Raw genomic sequence first — 18842 nt, forward strand, 5'->3', positions numbered from 1 at the left:
AAGGCAAGGGAACCTAAAGGGAAAATGAACTATTGGGACTTCTTCTAGATAAAAACATTTTTGCACAGCAATGGGAAGAGTCAAAAAAGCAAAAGGCAACCTACATAATGGGAGAAGATATTTGCAAATGCCTTATCAGATAAAGCGCTAATATCCAAAATCTATAAAGAACTTACCACACTCAACACCCCAAAAAACAAATAATCTAGTCAAGAAATGGGCAGAAGACATAAACAGACATTCCTCCAAAGAAGACATACAAATGGCCAACAGACACATGAAAAAATGTTCAACATCCCTTAGCATCAGGGAAATACAAATCAAAACCACAATGAGATACCACCTCACAGGAGTCAGGAAATGTCAGATCTTGGTGAGGATGCAGAGAAACAGGAACTCTCTTACATGGTTTATGGGAATGCCAGCTGGTATAGCCACTCTGGAAAATAGTATGGAGTTTCCTCAAAGAGTTGAAAATAGAACTATGCTATGAATCAGCAATTGCACTACTAGGTATTTACCCCAAAGATACAAATGTAGTGATCTGAAGGGACACCTGCCCCCCAATGTTTATAGCAGCAATGTCCACAACAGCCAAAATATGGAAAGAACCCAAATATCCATCGACAGATGAATGGATAAAGAAAATGTGGTGCATATATATATAATGGAATATTACTCAGCCATCAAAAAATGAAATCTTGCCATTTGCAACAACGTGGATGGAACTAGAAGGCATTATGCTAAGCGAAATAAGTCAATCAGAGAAAGACAATTATCACATGATCTCACTCATATGTAGAATTTAAGAAACAAAACAGGGGATCATAGGAGAAGGGAGGGAAAAATAAGATGATATCTGAGAGGGAGACAAACCATAAGAGACTCTTAATCATAGGAAACAGGGTTGCTGGGGGGAGCGGGTGGTAGGATTAGGTAACTGGGTGATGGACATTAAGGAAGGCACATGATAAATGAGCACTGGGTATTATATAAGACTGATGAATCACTGAACTCTACTTCTGAAACTAATACTGTATGTTAATTGAATTTAAATTTTAAAAACAAGGAAAATAAAGTTAGATAATGGGTCAAAATTACAAGCCTAGTGGGGTAAGACTATTTCTGAAAATATTGTACATAATTTATGTATGGATTGTCCTAACTAATGTACTAGGACCTGAGAAAGAAGAATCATTGCCCTGCCCACCTTGGCTGGCTGTGTCAGAGTTTGCATCTGGTTAGAATCCAAGCAATGCAAATGGTAAGGAGTATCTCTTTCTGATTTTCTTCTGATAGTCCATTTCTGACAACCACATTTTAAAAATATATAACTACAGTTCTAGTAACACTATAATAATTCAGTATCCAGCTCAGTGTTTTAGGAACCAATTGAGTTGTGATTCTGGTAAGAAGTATGGGAATATACATAACTCTTCCTTTTCTGAATATAATGCTACCAATCCAGATATCAACAGGACAATTCAAATGATATGCCAAGACTCTAAATTTTGCTGTGAAAGAGGAACATTGGAAAAAGGGATGTTGCAGCCTACAGATACATAAAGAAAGCTGGAGGTTCAGGTCCCTGCTATGTGCCTGGATGACTGCACAGTACTACTTAAATCTTGTCAATTCACACACTACTCTCTGGTGGACAGTGTCCTCCTGTCTGCTCTTCTGGATATTCACTATAGGCAAAGGACCTCTGTGGAAATGTTGGGCAGTGAAAGACGAGAATGTGATCCATACCAGGGATGCTACTTTCCCCTCATTCATCTTAGTAAGAAATCATCCAAGCTCTTACATGACCACAGGTATTGCAATTTACCTAGAAAATCTTTTTTTTTTAAGATTTTATTTATTTATTTGACAGAGATAGAGACAGCCAGCAAGAGAGGGAACACAAGCAGGGGGAGTGGGAGAGGAAGAAGCAGGCTCATAGCGGAAGAGCCTGATGTGGGGCTCGATCCCATAACGCCGGGATCAAGCCCTGAGCCGAAGGCAGATGCCCAACCGCTGTGCCACCCAGGCACCCCAACCTAGAAAATCTTAATCTCTGGTGGAGTTCCAGATATTTTCTTCCTGAGTTATGTTTTTCAGCCAAGTAATTTATTTTTTAAAAGATTTTATTTATTTATTTGACAGAGAGACAGCCAGCGAGAGAGGGAACACAAGCAGGGGGAGTGGGAGAGGAAGAGACAGGCTCCCAGCGGAGGAGCCTGATGCGGGGCTCGATCCCAGAACGCTGGCATCACGCCCTGAGCCAAAGGCAGACGCTTAACGACTGGGCTATCCAGGTGCCCCTCCGCTAAGTAATTTAAAAAGCCTCTGCACTGCAACTGATTTGGAAATAAGCGAGCAAATATAAAAATACTGCTAAAGTCCATCATTTTATTATTATTTAGTGAACAAAATTAATACTCTTCTATAGACACAAGAAGTTGCGAAGATCTTTATGTCAGAAATAGATAACCTTAAATATAAATGTTTCTGTGCAGGTTTTTAGTGATTTGCTAGCTCTGGAGATCCTCTATAGATAAAGTAGAAAATATGCAATTAATCTATCTAATTAAGGCAAAGACTCTCTCCAAAGAAAAATATCAGCTTAATTTTAATTATCCAAAATTCCCAGCTTTCTTGTGTGATCATATTTTTTCTGAATTATCCTGTGAAAGTCACTTAAGAAATCAGAGTTCAAGACACCTGGGTGGCTCAGTTGGTTGACCGTCAGACTCTTGATTTGAGCTGAGGTCATGGTCTCAGTTCTGGGGTTGAACACTTCATTGGATTCCACGCTAGGCAAGGAGTCTGCCTGAGATTCTCTCTCTTGCTCTGCCTCTGCCCCTCCCCACCTTGCTCTCTCTCTCTCTCCCCTTCGCTCTAAAATAAATAAATAAATTTTTTTAAAAAAGAAATCTGAGTTCATTTGTAAAAGTGAAGTTGAATAATATTATCTACTTGTCGAAGTACCTTTGAGACTTAGAGGTAAAAATTATGTGTGCGTTAAACCACAGTTCATTTCTTCCCCCCCTTTATCATTCAGAGCTCTTAAATATTATGACCAGTAGAAGTACCAGCTTTTACACTTAGCCCCGCTGTAACTCCACTTAAAGAAACTCAAGGGGAGTGAGATACCTCTTCTAGAGAAGTCTCTAGGGCAGGACGCTGAGATTTTCCACCACCCAGCACTCCCAGGCTTTCTTGCCTTCACATGTAAACTTCACTAAAAGCACTTTTTCCTTATATGAATTGAACTGCATTTCTAAAATTTGGCAGAATAAATAACACAATCCTTAGATGAACATTAATATGTAGGGTGGTTAGTGCTGTTTTCAGGCTTTCTTAGAGATGGGGAAAAAAAGGATTCACATTGCTTCAGAATGGACTCTGATGGACATTAGAAGGAACCTCCTGATGTAGGACTTGTTACACCCAGCGCAGCAGGACGAAAAAGAAGACAGGTTACCTTCTTTCATTTGAAGAGAATTTAAAAGTGAAATGAAGTAATTAAATGAAGACTAGTTATAGACAAAGGATAGAAGAGTTGATCTTTCAAGATGTACTCTTGAACCTACTACTCAATTTCTGGGCCAATAAACACTCCTGACTTCCCTGCTTAATACTGAACACCCAGCAAAGCCACTATACCGCGATAGCAATCAACAGCAATGCTTCCTAATTTTGATGCCGGCTTTTATGCCAAAGTCATCACATTGGTTTCATGCATATACCCATGTACAGGATGAGTTAAGATTGTCCCAAGAAAGTTATGCTTTCTAATTCACCTCTTCCTGTTCATCCTTTAATACGGCAGAAGGATGCCACATGCTTTTTTCTCAGCTTCTTCATGGCTGTCTTCATTTCAGCATTTCTGAGTGTGTAGATGAGAGGATTCAACATGGGTGTGACCACTGTGTAAAAGGTGGAGAGCACCTTATCCACGGAGAAGCTGCAGAAAGGCCTCAGATAGATGAATACACATGGCACAAAGATCAGGCTGACCACAGTTAGGTGGGAGGCACAGGTGGAGAGTGCCTTGCTCTGGCCCTGGCGGAAGCGCGTTCTCAGGGTGATCAGGATGATGGCATAAGAGAGTAGCAAGACCACGAAACAGACGAGAGATAGCAGACCACTGTTTGAGACCATCAGCACCTCTACTACATAGGTGTCCATGCACGCTAGCTTGATGACCTGTGGGACATCACAGTAGAAGTTGTCCAGTTCATTGGGGCCACAGAAGGGCAGCTGGATCACCAGTGTGACCTGTGTGAGAGAGTGGATGAAGCCCCCACACCAACAGGCCAAAGCCAACTGAAAGCACAGCTGGCGGTTCATGACTGTCAGGTACTGCAAAGGACTACAGATGGCAACATACCTATCATAGGCCATGACTGTCAGCAGAAACATCTCACTGGCTCCCAGAAAGTGCAAGAAGTAGATCTGGGCCAGGCACCCGGAAAAAGAGATGATCTTGCCTTGCTGTAGAAAATCTCCCAACATCTTGGGCACGGTAACACAGCTAAGGCATAGGTCAATGAAGGACAGATGGCCCAAAAAATAGTACATAGGAGATTGGAGCAGGCGGGCATCACCTCGCACTGTTACCATTATCAAGAAGTTTCCCAGAACAACAGTCATGTAAAATAAAGAAAATATTAAGAAGAGAAACAGCTGTAACCCCCAGGAAGATGATAGGCCCAGAAGAACAAATTCTGTCACCTTGGAATCATTTCTTTTTTTCATGGAATCGGGAATACCAAGCGACCTAGAGAAAAAAGAATCAAATCACAAGAAGAAAGACTAAGACAAATGGCCAAAAAAATAAAATAAAATAAAATAAAATAATATATATATATATAAATATATAATCAGTTTTTGAGTTTATATGTTTATAGAATCATATTCCAAGATGAAAAACATAAGTTCTGTGAAGTAGGAAATATATATTACTGTATAAATAAAATGAGGAATAGTTTGCTTACCTTCTGACTCTTCATTCCTATAATGCTTTTAAGTTGCATTTATAACAAACCAGAGAGGGAGGGACACAATGAACTGGACATGAGATGATGAGAATGGGAAAATCATTCCCATTTATTTATTTTTTATATATTTTTAATTTTATTATGTTATGTTAGTCACCATACAGTACATCATTACTTTTTGATGTAGTGTTCCATGATTCATTGTTTGCATATAACACCCAGTGCTCCACTCAATTCATTCCATTTTTTTATGAGACAACGTTATAACCTCTAAGAGCAAGTGTTCTGGAATGAAATATCTAGATTCAACGCCCAGCTCTACCACTCACCAGTGCAGTGACCTCAGGCAAGGTATCAAACCTGAGATTTATTCTTTGTTTACTCAATCTAATATAGGGATATAATATCGTCCAAGGTCGTTTTGAGAATCAAATATACTCTATTTATGAACAAAATATACTTACATAAAAAAATGACTTAAGTCCCCCAAAGTAATGCAATATTTCTTTTGTTTTAAATATTTATTTATTTATTTATTTATTTATTTATTTATTTATTTGCAAGAGAGAGAGTAGGGGGGGTGGTCCAGAGGGAGAAGGAGAGAGAGAATCTCAAGCAGACTCCATGCTGAGCACGGAGCCTGAGCCCATACCAGGAGTTAGATGCTTAATCAGTTTGAGCCACCCAGGTGCCGATAGGCAATATTTCTTATTCATCTTTGTACTCACACCACAATGCTTACTGTATGATTATTTATCAAGTTGAAAGAATGCTTTGTGCTATAATTTGCTATATTGTACAAAAGTTAGATGCTATTACGAATGTACAAATTAGGTAATAAATCATTTAGAAAAGACAGAAAACTCATGTTCTTTGCATTTATTTATTATCCCAGGTGACAGAGGATGGGAAGTTTGTAGAGAACAGGTATGAGGAACTAATATCTTTATCTTTAAAGTTAAAGGAATCATCAGACTCAAGATGAGTAGGACAGTGGCTGCGATACACTAATCACCAAAAGAAGAGACCAACACCATGATCCATATCACTGAGGTAGGTACAAAGGAGGTTCACCATGACCCATTTCATAGGAAAGGATAATATGGGAAATCAGAATAATGCTGCTTTTGGATGAATGAATGAATGAATGAATGAATGAATGAATGAATGAATATACATTCATTCCCAGAATTTGGTGAGAATATCTCAGATTACAAATAAAAAATCGCAGAACATTGGCACATTCCTTCCCTTGAAACAGTGAAGAATTAGCAGATGTTTCTCTCTCTAGATTAGTATATTTTCAATATAGAACTAGCTCTTCGGGGCGCCTGGGTGGCACACAGGTTAAGCGTCTGCCTTTGGCTCAGGGCGTGATCCCAGCGTTGTGGGATCAAGCCCCACATCAGGCTTCTCTGCTATGAGCCTGCTTCTTCCTCTCCCACTCCCCCTGCTTGTGTTCCCTCTCTCGCTGGCTGTCTCTATCTCTGTCGAATAAATAAATAAAATCTTTAAAAAAAAAAGAACTAGCTCTTGGTAAAATATTGATGTAGATAGACAAAATTTGCATTTTTCTGTCCTCAGTCCCTGTTACCCATTCCATGTTGCACTTGGTTCTCTCAAATCAGTCAGGGAAAATTATGTGAGGTAGTTATCAGATATTCCAAAAAGAAAAATACTTAATACCAAGAAATTTCACTTTGTACAGTATTTCAAGATAAGCAAGTGAGAGAGAGATTTGGGGCTGAAAATACTTTTGGATGCCTTGGTCACAGCATATATGTGACCATCCTCTTCACCTGCCTATGGAGTTAGATGCCCAGGTGCATCTAATTCTACAATCTGATAAATAATGGAAGGAACTACCTCACTCTCTACAACCATTTGGGAAACAAAACAAAGTAAAAAAAAAAACACAGGAAACCATTTTCTGTCATATGTAGAGTCCTACTTGAGGTCTGATACAATGGAAATTTTCTAATCTTCTTTGGATATACCAAGGATTGTGAATTTCCATATGGAGAAGGCATTCTGGTGTTTTCTCCAATGATCTAAGATGTTTAATTAGATCAGGTTAAGCTCTCATTAAAATCTTCTATCTAATTTCAAAGCTCATCATTGGAAAAGTAGGAAGAATCTGAGAAAGACCAACCAAAGTTATTTTAAAAAACAATTGAAAAGAGGTTTCTGAAAACAAGGGGTAAAATACAAGTGGAAAAGCAGAATCCAAAGCATTCTTGTAATTTATGACTGAGAAAAAATGTGATTATCTCCTAATGTGAAAACATAATATGCGAAGGGTAGTCACCTGCATTATACACTTATTATTTCCATAGCACAGGCATAGAGAAAGATAAGCTTGTACTAAAACAGACCATTTTAAAATGAAATAATCATAAAGGCAGATTAAATAAGAGTGTGTAAAAGATATTAAAACCAAATTACCACAAACCGTTGTTAAGTCCTAGTCTATGATCCATCTCTCTAAAGTAATATTTAGTATTTGAGGACTTCAGTACAATAAATATTTTCAGATCATTCCTAGGACATTAGCATAATAGGATTTGACTAATAGTTATGTTGACATTATTAAATTTCAGGAGACAAATACAGACAAGCCTATATTTGAGTTGTAACTGAGGTATGGACTAGATTCCAGTTATTCTTAAATTTTTCTACTGACTCAAGAAATTTTCTGCCTTCAGATAATATGAGAACATAATGCCAACCAATATGGAAGGTTCATTTTCAATGCTGACAAACTGCCATGCTTGGCAGAAATACCTCTAGCTTCTACATTTCTGAAGTCTCTGACCACATTAAGAAATTCAGCCTGTGAGTTCTTCCATGAAGAACAAAAACAGCACCATCCCCGTCAGCATGAAGGAATAGTCATCACCTAAAACCACCTTCCACCACAACAGACTTTCCTAGGCCAAACTCCTGCTGGGATCTGAGAAGCAACATTCAGAAATGCCAGCGTCACTATCACTTTCCTAGCTGTAGGATCAGACCCTCTCAAGTGGAGGATCAGACCCTCTCAAGTGTCTCATGCTTCACATTCTAAGAATAAACTAAGAATTGCAAAAGTCAATTAAAATGTCTTTAAGTTGGCAAAATGAGCCAAAGGAATTGAGAATGCTTAATAAGAAATGAAAGTCTTTATGGAAGTACCCAGTGCAGCATGGAGGAAAGAGGACATCATCAAACTCTTTAAACAATCAAGGGCTATTTATGGACAGCTGAGCAACTACTCTAGTTTTTCTAGGCAAGGAACCAGAGTTCTACGCAGAAAATACTAAGAAAGGGAATAAAATTTTCCTTGTGGGGGTGGTTGTATTTTTTTCAAACAATATATTTTTCTATTTTGTCTGTTTATTTTTGTCTGTGTTGAGCTAAGAACATTCTCAGAAGAAATTTGATCACAACAATGACAGAAAAAGACTTGCTTAAATGCCATGTGAACTTATTTTGGGGGCATCTGTTGTAATTCTAATTCTAATTTCTCTTGAAACACCAAGAAATGGACACCATTTGTTGAATGATGGTGTTTCCTACTGAGAAGGACATACTCTTTCTGTTCTAATCTTTGTTTGAAATACTGCATCTTAAATTTTGTTTAGGAGAAGTGAAGAATTTAGCAAAGAGCAACTGAAATAAATAAATGGAAAAGAGGATCTAGGATGAGACAATACTGCCACGAATCCAGTGCTTTCTATTACATTACGTCGATCCTGTCTTGTTATCACCTTCCTATACCACAGTCCAACAATTCCCTGATGCTATGAGAATGCCATTGCTCTGTGAATGCTTCCAAGTGTATGAACCTGGAGCAACTCAAAGGATTTCTTAAATTTAAAAATGATGAATGTCAGAAAGGTATCGAAATGGTTTCAAAGACAGAAAGAGGAGCAAGGGAGCTAAGTGGATCTTTGAATAAACACATCTGAGAAACGTACATGACTGCATGTCAGGAGCTATGTGAGTTCAAGGAAGGAATATGTTACGCTGCTGTTCATCCCACCAATCCCTACACAGTTTCAGTCCAGCAAAATTAGAAGTTATCGGATGACCATCACAGTTGCCCAAGTCTGTGCCTTAACTGCTTCCTTATACGTTAAGCCCCAGTTGAGGTCTGGCTGTACAGCTGGAAAGATCTCTTGTCCCCAGAGCTCTGGATGTGTCTGAGGCTTTTATGGTCCTTATGCTCAGCCTAATGAGACTTGGGATTCCCTAGACTACTGCTGTTGAATTTCAGTTCTTGCTAAAGCTGACCTTGGATGGTACAGGCTCTGAAACAGACCTTATTGCCTAACACAGCTCACCCCATTTACTTACTTTGGATCAATTAATTTGGCACTGGATATGTTACCACTTTTTGTGTGTTAGTCTATAACTGAGTAAAATGATTCTCACTGTTTTCTGTCTCATCCATGGCCCTGAAGTAGGCAAGGCTGATTGATTAAATGCCAAGTTATCATCAGAAGCTATAGAAGCAGAAACACTCCCTGCAAGGTGTTACAGAGCCTTCACAAAACACCTGAGGTTCTTGATGATGTCTCAAGCAGCTTATTAATTGGTGCCTATGTATGGATCTTATACAGAAAACACAGCTGCTGTCATTAATAATTGAATATTTTTATAAATTGTTGCTGTCAAAGTATAATTGTTAATGTTATAATAAATTTTTCAATGACACGATGAAATGACATGACATGATGAAAACATGTCAAACATTATATTTAACCCCTCAGTGAGGGAGAGTAGGATGATGAGACCAGTTCAAAAGAGAATATAAAAATGTGATTTCATGTGGAGTATAAAAAAGAACATTGAAGTAAAATGTCTAAGTTATATGTGAACTGGTTAATGTCCTAAAGGGCAATACAACGTAAACCTTTGGGATATCCTTTTCTACCACACACAAAAAAAAAATTAACACAATTTAGCAGTTTTCTATTACATCTATCTTCCCAGCATCCAGGACTGTGAGAACTAAATATCTATTCCTATGCCACCTAATCTATGGTGTTTTTGTGATAGAAGCCCCCAAAGACTGAGATAGTAACTCCTATTTCCTCACCAGCATAGAGAAAAATAAGAGACGATACTTGACAATATCTTTCAAACACAAGCATCTCAGCAGAACAGCAATAGGCATACATTTTATAAATGCCTATAGTCACACACATCCCTTTAATGTTTCTTAAAGAGGTAAAAATAAAGATGTGTCTTAACATAGTCTAAAGGTAGCTAAATGCCCTGTCAAAGTGTTATTTGGTAACTATCTGATAATACATAAAAATAAGAAGCAAATTAAAACTGGACCTCATAATCAATGTTTCTGTGTTCTATTTTATTAAGTGTTGTCCAAGTATCCTAATATTTTCACTAATTATCAATTTACTGTTAGTCCAAGGTCTTAGGGTTAACAAAGGATATGGGAAATTATGTATCAGATGACATTCCAGGGGTGCCTGGGTGGCTCAGTCGCTAAGCATCTGCCTTCAGCTCAGAGCGTGGTCCCAGGGTCCTGGGATCAAGCCCCCATCCGGCTCCCTTGCTCTGCGGGAAGCCTGCTTCTCCCTCTCCCACTCCCCCTGTTTGTGTTCCCTCTCTCGCTGTCTCTCTCTCTGTCAAATAAACAAATAAAATCTTTTAAAAAATGGCATTCCAGAGCAACACAATTACTACTGATAACAGAAACATTTGTCAGAAATAAAATTCAACCGGGTGATGGGTATTAAGGAGGGCACGTGTGGGATGAGCAGTAGGTGTTATACGCAACTAATGAATCATTGAACACTTCAACAAAAACTTATGATTTACTATATGCTGACTAACTGAACATAATAAAAGAAAGAAATAAAATTCAATTTGGTTGAACACATAATAGTACATTTTTAAGAATGCTAGATATGTAGAAGTAATGCTAGCTCACGTGATCAGTGAAACCAGTAGATGAAATTTATTAAAATCAGATTAAGCAGTTTTTCCATGTGAAAACAAAGTGGTCTTACAAAAAATAAAATGCATATTTGTATTATATTCTAATCTGTAATAAAATGATGAAGAAAAACACAGCTCTTTTGAAACTGAACTAGCCAAACTATTCTGATTTGTACAAGGAATCATTCTGAATACCTGAACTTGGATTCTTACATATAAATGCCTCTTAGCTAGCAGTTTCTGTTAGAAGTTGTTCATATCTTTTTTTTCTTAAAAGGCTAGCACATTTAAATTATTCAAAATTCAATTTCTTTCTCCCCTTGAAATTCTTTCCCTTGTGTAGAATTTATGAAAGCACTTATTTTACTCTATGACCAACTAGAATTGGAGCTCCATTAAATTGTAGAAACATGAAAATCGAATGTATGGATTTCTTCTGGGAACAAGAAAAATATTTGGTACTCATACAAGAAGGTTAAAATATTTTGTCATTTACAAACACACAGTGAATTTTCGCCTACAGTTAACAAATCCAGCCATAGGTGATAAACAAATATGAACACAGATAACATGTAAAAACTCATATAGGAAAAAACGAATATGTATTTTCATTCAACAAATATTTATTGAGCTGCAAATATATGCCAGCAATGTGGTAATGACTGAGGTGATTATGATTTTGAACAGAATAGGAGAGATACTATCCCTCACGGAGTAAGCATTCTAATACGAAAGACAGACAAGGTACAAAATAATTGCAGATTTTGATAACTGCTATGAACAAATAAAACAATGTGACAGAGAGCAAGTAAGAGTTGTCAACTTCAGAGAGCACTGTGACTGAAATACAGTGAATAAGGGGGAGTATGAGATGAGTTTGAACAGGTAGTCAGAAGTCAGAACCTACAGAGTCCTAGTGGTCATGGTAAGGAGTTTTGGCTTTATTCTAAAAAGAGTGGAAAGAATTCAAAAGAATTTTTTTGAAGTAATTGAAATTATTTCATAAATGTTTTTTGACTATCACTCTAGAAGGATCAGATAGGTGAAAATGGGAAAGCAGGTAACTGACTGCCTTCACGAAAATAACCAATAATATTAACACTAGGATACTGCCAAAGGAAAAAAACATAAATGGATAGATTTGGTGTTTTTAAGAGATAAGACATTTTAAAAAGCATGAATTAATGTGAAAGCAGTAGAAACAAAGAGAAATGGACAAATTAAGATTTTTTTTAGAAGTGGAAATGACAGGAGTTGCCTTAATTACTAATAATGGAAAACTAGATTGTTCAGAATTACTACCAACAGGGAAAAAAATTGATAAAATGCATCAAAAAGCTAACAAGATAGAAAGCGACACCAACAGTGGATTTTTTGGGTGATTCAGAACCCAGAAAGTTAAACACTGGAACACCAAACTTTCATTTTCCCTGAGAGCATTTCCAAATGTGGTGAATTTGGGGATTCATTTCAGAAGCTTTGCAAAAGGAAGTTAAGGCTCAGGGTCTTCCCTAGATGGGAAGCCTTATAGGAAATACTCTTTTTTTTTTAAAGATTTATTTATTTATCTGAGAGAAAGAATGAGGGGAGAGAGAGACAGAAAGAGAGAAAGAGAGAGAGAGCGTGATCGGGGGAGAGACAGAAGGAGAAGCAGGCTCCCTGCTGAGAAGGGAGTCCAATGCGGAACTCGATTCCAGGACCCTGAGATCATGACCTGAGCTGAAGGCAGATGCTGAACCTACTGAGCCACCCAGGTGCCCCTAGGAAATACTCTTCATCTTAAACTGGGACACAAAGAGGTACATCTTTAGGATAAGTGGAAAACAGAACTACCAGGTATTTACCCAAAGAAAACAAAAACACTAATTCAAAAAGATAATGTGCTCTCTTAGTTTATTGCAGCATTATTTACAATAGCCAAGATATGGAAGCAACCTAAGTGTCCAGGAAGACAAATGGATAAGGAAGGTATGGTATATATATACACAATGGAATATTACTCAGTCATAAAAAAGAACAAGATCCTGCCGTTTGTAACAACATGGACCACCCTAAGGAGCATTATGCTAAGAGAAATAAGTCGGACTGAGAAAGACAAATACCATATGGTTTTGCTCATATGTGGAATCTAAAAGACAAAACAAATAAACAAACAAGAAGAATCAGATCTATAAATACAGAGAACAAACTCATGGTTGAGAAATGGGAGGGGAATGTGGAGATGGGCAAAATGGGTGAAGGGGAGTGGGAGATACGGGCTTCCAGTTATGGAATGAATAAGTCAAGGGAATAGAAGGCACAGCATAGGGAATATGGTCAATGGTATTGGAACAGCGTTGCATGGTGACAGATGATAGTTGCTCTTGTGGTGATCATTGTATAACATAGAGACTTCTCAAATCACTATGTGGTACACCTGAAACTAACATTGTGGGCCAACTACACTCAAAGAATATTTTTAAAATTTAAAAAATAAAACAGAACTTAGTGTGCTTCCTAACACAATTCAAATGAACTGTACAGAAGGGTGCCTTAACAATGAATATGGTAGGGCCATGGAGGAGAGAAAAATCTTTGAGAAGTCTGGACCAGACAGAGACACTCATGAAGGTAGCAGCCTTAGTATATATATTGGGAATCTCAGACTTTGCCTCTGCTTAACGATATCCCTAACAAAGTGTCCTCAGGTGCCTGACAGACACAAACACAAATCCTCCGGGAAGGAAGGTGTTCTCCTGCTGGGCCTTAGAGAAAACCCACAAAGAACTTTTCAAGGGCAGTAAGCAGACAGAGCCAAAATTAACTGTGTTACTTTTCTATTGGCAACATAAGGTAACAAATTACCACAAATTGGTGGCTTAAACAAATTTATCATGTTATACTTCTGAAGATTAGCAGTTTGACAAGACCTCTCTGGGCTAAAAATCAAGGTGTAGGGAGAGTTACATTCCTTCCTGGAGGCTCTAGGGAAGAATCTGTACCCTTCCCTTCTTTGGTTTTTAAAGGCTTCCCCTCTTCCCTGGCTGGTAGCTCCCTTCCTCCTTCTTCAAAGCCAGCAAGGGTAAGTGAATTCCTTCTCATGCTACCATCTCTCTGGTTCCTGAAGGCAAGGGCCTACTGAGAGAAATGAGGACAATCCCCAGTCCTTAATCTTAATCACATCTGCAAAATCCATTTCGCCATGTGAAGTAGCAGGTTGACAGAGTTTGAATATGTTATCCTGAGGATTTAGGCCATGGACATCTATGGAGGCCATTATTTTACCTACCACAATATATCATGAAACAAGGTGCTATGCACGAGAGCCAACAAACACCTCAGACAGAAGAAACAGAACACTCAGACATCACACACTGGGCTTATCACACATCATATATAAAAGAACTTTCAGAGAAAGATTTTTTAAAAATAATTATGCCTAAGGAAGGAAAACACAAAGTTTGCCTATTATCACAGTTAAGAAGGGCACATTTTCCACCTTCTCCACATTGCTTCTATTTATCGTGTCATTACTTTATTTTTACCACATTATCCTTCACAGATGTTGTTCTTGCTGATACAATCCTAGTACGGCAGTTACCCTCCCATTCCCACAACATTCAAGATATAATCCCTTGTATCTGATTTTCACTGAAACTGTTCAGAAATCAACTTTCTGGCTAATGTTGTTTTTGGAACGCTAATCTGTTTTTCCCTTGTTCCTTTTCAGGTATTATTATTTTTTAAAGATTTATTCATTTATTTGAGAGAGAGAGAGAGACAGAGAGAGAGAGAGACAGAGAGAGAGAGAAAGAGCACACACAGGTGAATGAAGTTAGGGGCAGAGGGAGAGGGTGAGAGAGAATCTCAAGCAGACTCCCCTCTGAGTGCAGAGACTGACATGGGGCTCCATTCCATGACCCTGAGATCATGACCTGAACCAAAACCAAGAGTTGGACACTTAACTGACTGAGCCACTCATGCCCCCTGAGTTATTACTTTTGTCCTCAGTTTCCATTTTTTATAATTTGTATATCACAAATTTTTAATTTTATACTGTTAGAACGTGTTAGACTTGCTCTTTGAAGTTTTAGATTTTTGTGCTTGACCAAATCTATAAAAATTTTCAGATATTAGCTCTTTAAATATCACTTGACTCTTCCTTTCTTTGGAATTGTCAATTAAACTAATGTTAGACTTCCACATTTAACTTCTCTTTCATTTTTCTCTTTTTGTCTCTTCACAATGCATTAATGTCCAACGTCTTCTGATGTAGTCTCTAGTTAATTTATTCTCCTATGTGCTCTCCCATCCACTATTAAATCTGTCCAATGAGTTTTTAATTTTCATTATTATATTTTTTTTTATTCTGGATAGTTATATTTTCTCCAAAAAAAAAAATCCCATATCCATTAACCAGTGTGTTGACACATCTACCTGGTGTCAGTGGATGAAAGTGTAACACCATAGAGAAGTTTAAATCAATTTCCATGATGGAAGAAGCTCTCAAAACCTTCATGAAGAAAAGTTAGTAAGAGAAGTGATGTCTAGACTTTTAAAAAAATCAGTTAAAGTCCTTACCTCTTTCTGTTTTGTTAGGGTTGGAAGGGATGGGTGTTAAAGAAAAAAAAATGCTGACCCCTAACTGTTAGGGAGAAGAAATGCCTGCTGGCTGCTAACTCTCCTGGTGAAGCTGCAAAAAAGGGACTATGTCAGCAGAAAGTGAATCTAAATACCACAGAAAACAAATCTACATGCCAAATGTTACTGTCCACAAAGGCAGAAGAAAATTCCAGTGAATTTCCAGCTTGTGAAATAGAAGGGAAAGATCTTTGCAAGCTTGATCCTCATGAAAGCATTTCCATCACAACGTGAAATTCCCTACCATGTTGCACACAAAATTTGGAAAATCTTTCTTCACTTCATTACAACGTGGACATACTTCCATTTGGGATGGTACAAAAGCCAATATAGTAGGCAACCTATGGTAGCCTGCCACAGATGACATTAAGATAGAAAGAACGGATCCTAGACAAAATTATTATTAAGTGGAGAAATGCACTTGGTTCTTGTTCACTCTCCCTTTTGTACCCCATTCCCAACACCCTATACATACTGTGGTTCTACTACCTCAAGCTGACTGTTGATGCACAGAGATCCCCATATTGCATGATAATGACCTATAAATGCTTTATATTCCAATCATTCTTTTTTTCTGGTTCTTAAGGAGTTTTATTGGTCAACTTTAACCCCATCCCTGGATTTCTGACCCAGGAGGAAGCTTACCACAGCCTGGACTGAGTCTAGAGCCCCTTGAAAAATAAAAGACCTATTTACATACAAAACACAGACATCTGGAAACTTACTGGCCTATACCAAACAACATAAAAAAACATTCTGGGAAATCTCCAGAGAAGGTCAGCTCACCTCCTGCTGCTCTCTGCCCTGCCCACCCCTTATCCCCTGCTCCCACGTGGGTTCTAGTCCACAGGATGGCATAAACATTTCACAAAAGTGCCCAGCTCGGAGACAGCATGGTTCTATTTCTCCTGGGGTTAGCTGTCAGAAGTGAGATTAACGCCAGACAACAGAGACCCTCCTCCATGCTTCCCATGGGAGGTTAGCCTCAGGATGCAGTGCGGAGCTGGGCCATCATTATCTTCCCTGTAGAGCGTTCTATGTCTATGATCTTACGGCTCCCCTGCCCAACAAGGTAGGCATTGTTGTTTCTATTTAACAAGGAAACTGTTGCTCAGAGAGTTTAGAGGACTTGTCCAAGATCATACAGACAAAAAAGCGATGAGAGCAGGACTCAAAGTGAAGTCTTTGAAGTACAAAACTGGTGTCCCTTCTCCCAGTCATCACAATGGGCAACGGTTTACCTGGTACTGACTTGGGCACGAGGAAGAGGAACTGTGGTGTGTGTGTGGGGGGGGGGGGGGCGGGTGGCTTACATATGCAGGGCAGGAAACTTCAGCAGCTCATGCTGGCATGGGAGGCTCCTAAACCCAGCTCCTCCAGGATGGATGGACAAGGAAGAAGTGGTTGAATGTCAGGGGCTCACATGGGCAACAGAACGCAGGAGAGAGACCGTGGGCCCTCACATCTGCCTTGAGCCTTGGTCCCATTAGCGTCTGTGTCCCACGCCCCAGTTCTTCAGCACTGAAGACTAGGGACACTTTGCTCACTCACAACACTCAGTTTAGGTTCTTCTAGGGAAGCCGAAGGAGGCTTCTCAGAGCTGAGTGACCTCCTAAAGCTCAAAGTTACAGCCATTTCCTACAGTTTCCTAAGAGTAGAGGGCAGAGAGCCTGTTCCCTGGAGCTGCTCTCAGGAGCTCTTAATTAGATTAGCAGCCCCTTCCACTAGTAGAGAGCTCCTGCATCTTCCAACCTCTTTTACATCCACAGTCCTATTTGACTTTGTAACAGAGACGAAGGATTAGCCAGCATTCTCCCCACATTGGCCATCAGTCGCGGCAGAACCAAGACCCGGTTCTCCTGACTTTTCAGCTGACGCTCTTTCCACCACCAAGGATTAGAATCTGGAATTCAGGTGGGGAAGCCACCCCATGATCTAAATCCCACTGTTGATCACAAGGATACACAGGGCAAAGCCCCGAGTCTACCTGCTCTGCTGTCCCTCCCAGGTTTAGCATCACAGAATGGAGGGCAAAAGTAGACGGTATGACCACAGTGGGACCCACAGCCACCAGAATTGAGTCAAAGGGTATAAATGTCATTGTCATGAAAGTCCAGCAACTCTTCTAGAGCCTGTTGGTTAGAAAGGGCTCTGCTATAACCCCATGCCCAGTCTTGCAAAGTCATGACAGGGCAGAGCTGGGAAAGACCAAGGTCCATGATGATTGATAAGTGGGTCATCTCTGTCCTAACAGGTAAGAAGACAGAGGCCCAGGGAAGGGAGGGCACCTGCCCAAGGTCCTACAGGTACCTGACGGCAGAGTCGAGTCTCAAATCCTGGGCTCCTGACTTCATCACAGCACACATGGCTCGTAGGGAAGCTCTGAAAAGCCTCAAGGAAATCCAGAGTCATGATCCAGCCACACTTTTTGTAAGGATGTCTCCCCTGGGCCATCCCAGAGGAGGGTGCGTGTGGATCCCTTGGGGGAGGAAGGAGAGCCACCAACACGTGCTGCCTCAGAGGCTTTGCTCACTCTTAATCTTACTGTGACCATCTTCATCTTCTGCTTTCCTCCCTCCCTCGCCTACTCCCTCCCAGGGGGTCACCCCCCGAGGGTTTACTTTGCCCTGTCATCCATCCTGTAAGGGTGGGTGATATGGGGAGAAGAAAAAAGAGCATTTGTGGAATTTCTACCAGTTACAGGTGCATCTCCCTTCAGCAGACAGGCGGGCACAGCGGGCAAAGCTGGTGTACCTGCTGTACCCCCCCCTTTGGTTCTTTCATGAAAGAAGCCTCCCTATACAAACAAACAAACCTGGGATCTAGACAGAGAAAGAGGATCCTTCTCACAGGTTCTCACTTCTCCCCCCTCCTGGTTGCACTGGGTGTGCTAGTCGGGTTAGGATGGGGACAAACAGTCAAGGCGGGAGAGTAGCCAGAGTCTCTGCCACCTGCAGACCCACAGACAGGAACACCCTCAGCCCGCCTGAGATCTGGGGCACCACACCCACCACAGGCGTGGGCCCCCAGGCACCCTGTGAATGCACAGGATCAGGGAAGCGAGGCTTTGACTCTCCCTGATTCCCAAGGTGGGAGCTTGGGAGCAAACGAGGGTCTGCCCGCACACCAGAGGCACCTGTAATACCACGGGTAGGACGGCCATTCTGGCCCCCTCACCCTGCCTCAAAATGGGCTCCCTCTAACTCCAACCCTGGCCCTCCCAGCTTTTACACCCATTGCTGAGATGAGCAGAGCTCCTCCACCAGCCCCGCAGGCGAGTGTTCC

General features: G+C 40.0%; 1 protein-coding gene across 1 annotated transcript; it reads right to left on the reverse strand.

Moving 5' to 3' along the window:
* Positions 1–3798: 3798 nt before the first annotated feature.
* On the reverse strand, positions 3799–4782 carry LOC123786319 (olfactory receptor 4Q3-like). The gene has a single exon (XM_045788559.2). The coding sequence runs from the start codon at positions 4744–4746 to the stop codon at positions 3799–3801; it is 948 nt and encodes a 315-aa protein (XP_045644515.1). The 5' UTR covers positions 4747–4782.
* Positions 4783–18842: the final 14060 nt, after the last annotated feature.

The sequence above is a fragment of the Ursus americanus genome, chromosome 4 (assembly GCF_024610735.1).
Source record: "Ursus americanus isolate L20-20 chromosome 4, mUrsAme1.1.p, whole genome shotgun sequence".
Lineage (NCBI taxonomy): Eukaryota > Metazoa > Chordata > Mammalia > Carnivora > Ursidae > Ursus > Ursus americanus.